This window comes from Cariama cristata, unplaced genomic scaffold, assembly GCF_000690535.1.
Source record: "Cariama cristata isolate BGI_N322 unplaced genomic scaffold, ASM69053v1 scaffold25076, whole genome shotgun sequence".
Lineage (NCBI taxonomy): Eukaryota > Metazoa > Chordata > Aves > Cariamiformes > Cariamidae > Cariama > Cariama cristata.
The window spans coordinates 44680-54317 of record NW_009623096.1 but is presented as its reverse complement, the minus strand read 5'-3'; the positions used below and the strand labels follow the sequence as shown (position 1 = coordinate 54317).

The 9638-nt window shown below is 42.2% G+C and overlaps 1 protein-coding gene across 1 annotated transcript in view; it reads left to right on the top strand.

Annotated features, from left to right (window-relative positions):
• The window catches only part of NIPAL2 (NIPA-like domain containing 2), a gene marked incomplete at its 5' end in the record, with an annotated part of 32551 nt that extends 24353 nt beyond the window's left edge, over positions 1–8198 (top strand). Inside the window, 5 exons of the mRNA XM_009702608.1 lie at positions 1930–2065; positions 4506–4594; positions 6306–6369; positions 7701–7795; positions 8104–8198. Of these exons, the coding sequence (XP_009700910.1) occupies positions 1930–2065; positions 4506–4594; positions 6306–6369; positions 7701–7795; positions 8104–8198 (479 nt within the window). The remainder of the gene's footprint in view (positions 1–1929; positions 2066–4505; positions 4595–6305; positions 6370–7700; positions 7796–8103) is intronic.
• Between the last annotated feature and the right edge of the window lie 1440 nt (positions 8199–9638).

Here is a 9638-nt window from a genome sequence, read left to right as displayed (position 1 = left end):
GTGTCATTCTAGCAGAGATATGAAAACGATTTCCTAGGTTTTGAAACTTATTCCAGGGCTACTTTAACTAAAAAGATCCTTTCACTTTTCAAAAAAAACCCAAAACAACCAAACAAGTGGAAAAAAACCCCCAAACTGATGCTTTCTTTTCTAGTTTGTTAAAATTATAAGGGATGGAAACTGTCCTTTCATCAGAAAGAATTTTTCAGCACTCTTTACCCTTAGTTGGACAATTCAAACTACTAATTTTTACCTGTAAGGGTTCTTTTAAAATAACAACTCCCCCATGCTAGAGTGCAAATCTCATTTTTTATGTAGGCTGCTTGTTGGAGCTTGAGTGTATTTTTTCGCTTTTTATCATACCGTTAGCACCACTGCAGTCCAACATTTGACCTCCTCTGCTCAGTTTTACTGCTGTGTTTGTTAAACCACTCCACCTATTTCCATTACAGAGCAAGAAGTGAAATACTTGGTGGAAACGTTGTCAGGAAAACAGTGAATTTCATGATGGTGAACAGTATCATCACAAGATGTATGCAACTCTTAAACTCCCCCTGAACTTTTGGACTTACTATAAGAAAAATGCTTGCAATCAAAACCACAGATCTGAATTCATTCTTCTTCCCCCACCTTTTCTCCCAACCCTTGGCCCGAATTTTTTGCACAGTGCAGCTCTCCTTGCCCGTCTGAATTTTGCAGTTATGGGAAGATGAATCAGACCACTGAAATCCAACACTCCTCAGCTGTGGAAGAGGGTGGAACTGGGTCCCAGCTGGGGGACGATGTTCCTGATGATTAATTACCTTTCTTCAAAGGTCATCTCTGCACCCTGAGTCTTCTTATCATTTTTAGTTTCTTATGAATTAGTTACATTTTATTTGCAGTAATCACAGCCTACTTGGGTTAGCTTCAACAAACCAAGAGCACGCTCCAAAAGGAAATCTAAAGTAACTCTTAGCTGAACTGTCAGCCCCTTTTCTAAAAGATGTGTATTGCAAGACTTCTCTGAACTGTTGACTGTATCAAAACCGTTGCCTGCTGTCTGAGATCTGTTTGTGGTGATGCAATGACAGTGACTAAATGGATTGAAAACACACTACTGAAATATTCCATTCTGTGAGCAAATTCCAGTGAATGGCCTCAAGAGCCTGGCCCCTGAAATGAAATGCAGACCCCTGTGTTGGTTATTTGCTCTCCATACATAACCCGTGGGGAGAGTTAGGTGCTTCGGGATGTGATCCCAGAAGTCAGCTTTGGCCAGCTCCTGTCATAGCAGAGAAACCTTGAGGGTGAGGAGTTATTTTAGGCTGCCAGTGTCACACGCAGGCTATTAGGATGTGTCCCAGCTGCTTTGAGCAGATAACAAGACCTCTCAGACTTCTCCTGAATAATGCAACGTGGGCCCCAAATTAGGAGCTGGAGCTAAATAAAGTATGTCTGGGAGATGTGGAGGCTGTTGTACCACCTCCGACTGGCAGACCAGTGTCCAGGTCCTATGCCCAGCAACGGGAAATGGATCCAGTTCTTTCCTCACCTTGAGCTCAGCCTCCCTCCCTCTCTCTCTCTCTCTCACACACACACAGACACACACGAGCTCTACCTTGCAAGCTTTTATCTGACCCTGACCTCAGCTACCCTGTCGCAAATGGGGAAACTTTGGGTAGGTGCAGGGTTGCAGACCTCAGTGCTACAAGAACTTAAAAGCAAAACACAAAGCACACATGGACCTAAGGCCACTCTGCTTTTAGGCAGTAGCTTAGAGAGCGTTTATAAAATCACACACTTGGTTTTAGGTCCCCAAATCCTACTTTAGTGTCTTTTCAGGTGATCAGACCTGTGGCTGTGACCTGGTACCTTGTCCTCCCTCACTGATGCTTGGAGGTCACTGCTGTGAATCCTGCCCTGCTAACCTCTCCCTCTCCCTTTCAGCATCGCTGACTGTCATTGCTGTAAAGGCTGTGGCCAGCATGGTAACACTCTCTGCAAAGGGGAAAATGCAGCTAACTTATCCTGTTTTCTACATCATGATTGTTTTAATGGCAACTTCTTGTGCTTTCCAAGTCAAGTAAGTGAGATTCTACCTATCTCCTAACCTTCATACACATTGTATCTGTCAGTTTTATTCGGTACTGATACTGACTCCAGATACAAGTTGCACTCAAAGGCAAGAAATTCCTCGCAGAACCTTGGCAGATGCAGGAATTGCCTACAGCTGATTGTATTGTTTATTTAGACTTTATTTTTCAGTTTATAATTGATTATTATAGATGCTACCACCTCTCATTATCACCTTATACAAGGTCTTCCCAAATTTAATTCCAGTTTTGGCACAGGTTTTGAACTCATTAAATGAAATCTATGTTTATGTAAATTGGGGGGGGGGGGGGGGGTTGGGTACTTTTAGAAACCTTCATTGCTGAATAATCAAATGGCCACATTTACTCTCATTATGCATCTCTTTTCCCCGGCTTGTGTCACTGGTCAGACCAAAGAAAAGAGTTTATCCTGACTTTCTCCCCACCTCTGTTAAATCTGCATGGTGCACTTTGCTACCCTGTATGTCTGTAACTTTTTAGGAAATAGTTAACTTTTGATGTGCAGGGGACATCCAAGTTTTCCCTGCTGGCCTCTGGCCTGTTAAGTGACTGTTTTATGCTGCCTTTGCAGATTGCTGGGGGTGGCAGCATGGTAAAATATGGCTTGCAGCTGAACAGAGAGTCCCTTCCCTTTATGCTGGTCCCTCTGCTTCAGGTGCTGATAGCATCATTCAGTAATCTCATCTAGACTGCTCCACTGCGAGTCTGAGTGTTTACTTGCATGATTATTTTCCAGCAGAAGAGCCAACCCAGCTTTCTTGTGGCAGAACATACCATTCCCATGTGGAATCAGAAAGTCCGTGCGCTATTACGCAGTGACTCTCCATGGCTGACTCAGGAACTCCCCTGTAACAGACTATAGAGTGATTTACATCCATCTTGTCTTCGCTGGGAGAACAGCTCAGGGCATTTAAAATAGGAAATAAAAGCTTGGTAAATAGGAAGCTGCTGATTTAACCTCTCCTTCTTTGCACTTTTTTTTTTCCTCCTTTCTTTTGCTGGATCAAAATTAAAACAGATGTGAAATGTGCCCATTTCATTCCCTGGGCTCAGTGTCTCTTTCTCTCTTCTCTCTTGGACACATTTTCTAACGAAGACAGTGCTGTCAGTCTAAATTTTTCATTTTATTTGTTTCCTCTCTTATTTTATTTGACTGTCGTATGTTAGCTCAGAACAGTCTGTGCTGCAACATCCTCCTTGATTCATTGCTGCGCCCTGCTATCACTGTTTTAGTCCCTGTGACCAAGTTTGTTGCAAATGAGCGAAAATAATGAGGTGTTTTCAATGACTTCAAAATCCTGACTATCCTGTGGATATGTAGGATTTCTTTATTTTTAAAGCACCATGGAGACTGTTCAACAGTTGCTAAAATAACCATGCAATTACTTTAATGGCTAAAACAGATCCAAGCTTGGATTTTTACTGTGCACATATATTGTATCAGTGAAACATTTAAGTGTGGTTCTTTTTATAGGTTTTGAATACACTCTGCAGCCTCCTGATTTTTTCTCTCTCGGTCTGAAATGCACCATTCACATAGCAGAGTATCTGCTGGTGCATCCCAGAGTTCACACTCATGATTCATCACCCTATGGGTAAACGTTGATAGCTGTGGTCTCTGTACAAGTGGGTTAATTGCTTTGCCCTTTTCATCCGCTGTTGCAGCCTATGCAGGCTGCTCCATGGCCAATGTCTTGATCCTGCAGGTTTGTGTGCAGTGTATGATCCTGGGGTCCTGCACACTCTTGCTCATGATTCTGGTGAGGGTTTGGGTTGCCTTTCTGAAGGAGCGCAGCAGAGAGTTTCCAACCCCCGGAGCACAGGCTTGGAGCCACCTCCTTGGACATTCCCAGCAGCACAGAGAGTGTCTGGGGTATGGTTGCATGGGTAAACATACAAATATCTATTTTAGTCAAGTTGGACTGAGCAGTAGCAGCGATGTGGACTTCAGCAAAGTGAAACAGTTCCTAAAAGAACTCGCGTGTTCATGTCTGTGCTGGAAATACACCCTTACACAACCTGTTTAAATTAGAGCAATTTGTCCCTGGCCTCTCGCAGGCAGCACTGCTTCCAAGAACCAATGCAGACCATGAGCAGTAATATCCTAGCATTCCTCCCTTCTCTATGGCAGACAAAATTTTTCCAACAGTGCTTTCAAAGGACTCTCCAATGACAGCCTATGGCCAGAAGCTTCCACACCAACCTTCTTACTTTCGCCTATTCGCCTGCACTCTGCAGAGTCAAAACCAGAAGGTAAATGCAATACACACATGCATCTCTCCAGGGCTACTTGCTATTGTGGTAAAAAATGGTCACACTTATGGTTAAACTGACACAAAGTGGCTTAACCTGACTTAAAGTGCAGTGAACCTCCTGTAGGCATGAGGGGAAATAACGCTTGTCTTCCAGGTTCTTGAATCAAGCAATGCATCTGTATGAAGCGACAGCAATTGTGCCCATTAATTTTGCGTTCTTCACCACCAGTGCCATCATTTCAGGTTTGTTTCTGGCCTTGTGCCTCTACAGAATGATTTTCTAAACATCACATTTTCAAGAATTACTGCCTGTGAACAGGAACACAAATCAGCCATGTTTGTCTCCACAAAAAGAAGTTTTTCCTAAGTGACAGGTGTTTAAGTTCTGAAAAATGAATAAGTTCACAACTTTTGAAGCAAAATAATAAACAAATTCTAGCATTTCCAGAATTGATATATATGGTTTACTGTGCCTTTGCTGGCTTGCTAGATTTATCCTAGGCTCATCTTGACATCCAGTAAATGCATTCACCATGTGCACACCAGCCTTTCCATATCCGAACTGGTAGAGTAATTTTAACAGCCTGGCAAGCTACTCAAATGACAACCAGCTGTGTTTCATAGTAGTTAGTGTATATTCTGTTTCAGAAGGTGGAATTCTAGGTTAAGTGAAGGAAATAAAATGACTCCAAAGACTTTTTCAGCATTTAACATTTTATTCTGGGTGAGAACTTTGAACTCGGCGTTGTTAAAGAGGGATTGCAAATCTTGGAAATGGTGCACAGCATAAGAACATGAGCAGGGAGGACGACTAGAGATGCTGTATCAGCAATGAGCCAAAATGATCATGTTGTTAGAACATTTATGACTCATTTTAACACACACTGGGGGCTTTCCTGTCATTGCTGTGCAGGAGTTTCTCATGCAGAGCTGCCATTAATGAGAAGGGGAGTTAGCTTCATGCACAGATTGCCTCAGCACCTGTGTTAGAAAAGACCTACATTTTGTGACTGAGAGGAGACTTGTGCCAAAAGGGGGTTGCATTCTTGGGACCATATGGGGAATTTGGCCGTGTGCCTCCTTAAAAGATCAAGTACCTATTCAGGAATAGCTTAATAGCTTTGAGACTAGATACACATGCATTTGCACCAGCTTAGTTAAAACAGCATAAGGCTTAGAAGAACAACCTCTGCTGAATTTTGCTGGGGTGCTCGTAGAAGGTACCTTGACTCATGATTCCCCCATCCCCAGTTACAGCCTTTGAAGATACAGTCACACTTCAGCTGCACTGGTTCACACTCTGGTGTTTCTAAGCAAAACTATGCTCATCAGTGGTTTAAAGCTGATATACTTGGCTGTGAATTGGGGCAGCTGAGATCCAGATACACATCTGGTCCTGTCACCTCCACTGCAGAGGTGCTAATTCCTGGAGTGACCAGAAGGAGCTAGTGATCCCTTCAGCCAGAAAGATTTGGCAAACTTGGCTGCTGGAGCCCTTAACTTGGTGTAAACATCAGGGATACAGCTAGTTATCGGAAACCTGTTCCCAATTGGAGTTAAGATGTTCACATGGTCTGTTGGAGTGGCTTAACTAAATCCATGAAGAACCTGTTAGCTGTATTGGTATGACTGCTCGTGAATAAGACCTTGAGTTTGACCTGCATAAAAACCGTTGCTGACAATGCAAAAAATACCTGCATCTGTGCAGTTACTAACACAGCATATGCTCCAACCTGAGAGACTAAATCTCCTCCAGTCCCGTGCAGTATCTTGAGAAAGCCTAGATAATGGAATATGGGCACATAAAGTGAACCCATCACGATATGTATTAATACCTTATTTGGGATTTTTTTGCTCCGTTTAAGCATGACACTGCTCCTGACCCTCCCAGCTGTAATTCATATCACTTGGAAGCCAGTCAAGATCTGCAATTCTTGTTTCTGTCACATTCCAGGGGTCATATTTTATCGGGAATTCCAAAGTGCACCTTTGCTGAGCATGTTCATGTTTCTGTTCGGGTAAGTGTGTTAGTCTAAAATCTGCACTAACATTTGTACTAAAACAGCATTGCCTTGCGGAATCCCTTCTCTTCTCAGTAAGAAGAAACCCGTCTTGTTATTAAAGTATTATGGAATAGCCATTATAGTAGGATAAAAAAAAAATTAAAGGAAAGATTGATGTCTGTGCTTTGGGAGTTTGGAGGCCTGGTTTTGAATCCAAATATGTAAAAATGTGAGACACTTATGAACTACTAATCTCATGATGGAATGAAAAAACAGCAGCATGTGTTCCTCCAGCAGGAAGGAGAAATCGCTGCTCTCCACCAAAGATCATGTTATAGGAGGTGCTTTTACAACTGTGAGAAATCTCCTCCCATGTTACCTTCCTCTTGCATGTTCGGCTGCCACTAGGCATGGGCAATTATATGAGTTGCTTGCCTACCAGGCAGTACTATAATATCTCTCTTTCCCATCCTCCTGTGCCAAGAAAGGCACAGCATGCCTGTGGAAAAGTTCAGAGCATGCTAAGAAGCTGTTAACAATAAATGTTTGAAGAAGGGCCTGGGTGTTGTGAGAGCAGAAACCTTCTGCTGGCTACCAGCACTGTAACAACTCTGGGGACAGGTGACAGTTACTTGATAATGGGCATGAGATGGTTAAAAGCATCTCCCAGAACTGCTGGAGGTGTCTTGACACAGTGCAGTCAAATAAATGGGGCTGATAGCTAGAGATGTCTTCCTCCTCTGCAGTTGGACTGGAGTAGGTGCACACAACCACTATCTTGTCTGATTGCAGAAAAAGTGACCAAAAATTGGAGATGAGGAAATTCAACCCATTTATTTGGCAGGCAGGAATTAGTGGTTGAGTGTCCAACACAGAGCGGACAGAAGATTTATCCAAGCATAGCAATTTTTCATTGCTCCTGGCTTACCGCTTGCCCCTGAGACACACAATCGAATGAGAAAAACAACAGAGATGTTGATTGTCTGCAGCTAGACTGAGTTGTTAATGAAATTGCAAATACTACAATGCTAGCTTAGATGCTCTGTGAAGATTTGCTCAGGGATTCAAATATTGTAGTCACACTCACAGGCATTTGATTAGGTATATATTGCTGAAAGTGTAATTTTGCCTGCAGAGCCTTTGGAACTGATAATAAAGCTTCAGGAGGCAAAAACTAGGCTGAAAGGGAGCCCAAGATCAATTTATAAAGCTGCCAGGAAGAAAAGTTTCTTTATAAACTGAGCAGCTTGGATTTGGAAGTCTTTGAAAAGGAAACATGGAAAGAAATCCTCATCTCAGATGCAGTGAACTGTTTCTAATGATACTATGCCACTGTTATTTTGCAGGTGTCTCCTATCTTTCCTTGGTGTATTTGTAATTGCAAGAAATAAAAAAGAGGAGCATTTACAAATTCCTTTTATTGACTGTGGACATATTCCTGGTAAGTAGGTCTTTTTTTCTGTTTTTTAAAAAATGAGATATCAGATAATGAGATGACCTAGGAGAGTTGAATCACAAATGTGCTCTAGTCATATTTAATAAATATACTGTTCCCTTAATTTCTATTCCTGTTCCCAACAGATTTTTCAAAGAATTTTTCAGAGTTGTTCCAAGCTATTGTTACAACCAGTCAAATGAAAACAATGATTACTGGAGCAAAGAATGTTTAAATGATGGATTGGTGGGGGATTTATTTTATTAAAATTCTTCACAGAGTTGTTTTTTCCTTCTCTCACCCCATTTCCTTAGGACAGAAATTGACAGGCAAAATACAACCAGATTCTCACAGTTCATGCTATGGCACTTTGAATAATGAAGACGACTCAGTGAGAAGTCAAAACTGAAAGAAGAAAGCACCTTACGTGCCAATTAACAGGAGGAACGCCACTGGAACAAGGATCGGCAGCACCTTTTTGTTGGAAACATTCAAGTATATGTTGAACTCCTGTATGTTGATGAGTCATAGTCTTATTGAATCCTACTTAATTTATTCCATGGTTGCCCCAAACGTGTTCTGAAGATAAAGGAAGCCTTAAGAAAACTAAATAACCATTAATGAAATGGAACATTCTCCTAGCATCAATGCCTCTTGGGGATATTTTTAGCCTTAATTGCCTTGAAATGCAAATAGGCACAGAACAGGATTATAAAAATTCCCCCTTGAAACCCCTTGATTCTTAAAGACAAAGGTGGGAAATGAGGATAATTTTCAGAAGTGACTTCAAAGTATCCTGCTATATGTATAATACCTTTAAAAATCTGATCCTTCCTGTTCAGGAGTCAAAACTGTGGGTATATATACAGTATACACAAATACGTACACACAAAGTATTTTATATTATGTGTAGAGGGAAAATTGTGATTATCTTCTGCCATCAGATTAATTCTCTTATCTTCCAAGGAAATAAACACTTGTGTGGGAAGGGGGAAGGAAGAGAGCATTTGTTGAAAGATAGGCACGTGCACACACGCGCACATTTGAGGTGCCCAGGCAAGGCAGAGCTAGGGAACCATTTTGCCTCCTCCCAGGAGAGTCCTTTGCACTGGGCTGGACTGGGCTGCGCTATACTACTGCTATCATCTAGCCCAAGGTATAGCCTCTCGTTTTCAGGAAAACAAGGTTTTAGTGAAGAAAGTGCGAAGTTCTCCAGAGGGAATGGGGTAGCCAGGCTCCCGTCCTTGATGTGTCTTGGAAAAATACCCCTAAAAAAGAAAAGTAGGGCAACTCCTGCCTCCTTCCTAAACTGCTGGTAATCCTGCATGAGGAAAGGCTGTAAAAAACAGGATCACAAAGAATCACAGGAATAGTACAATTTTTCCTTCATTCAATGGTAGTGTCTCCACAGTGATTTGAAGAGCCAGCAGTGATGGGAACCATGGCAATACAGGCTCTGTGCTCAGGTCTGGGAGTTCTCGGTGTCCCTCAGTCCCAGCCTCCCAGCAAGAGAGCTTCTTCTGGGCATTCGTCGTGCGTGCCCTTACCCCTGCCTGGCAGCACCGATCTACCTCCGCCGGCACGGTGCGGGTCAGACACCTCCTCTGCAGAAATAAGTGAAAGTGCTCTTGAAAAGTATTTGCGTCTTGGACTTGTTTTAGGTTGGAATTAATCTGTGATAATGGATAGGGGCCATAGGCTGTGTGTATTTTGTTTCAGTGGGATATGAGGAAATGAGGTCTCTCTTTTTTCTCAAATAATTGTTTATTTCATTTTAACATAGGTACAGCTGAAGATCTATAAGACAGTTTCATTTCAAACCCTACAAAGCACACTCAAAGCAGCAGTT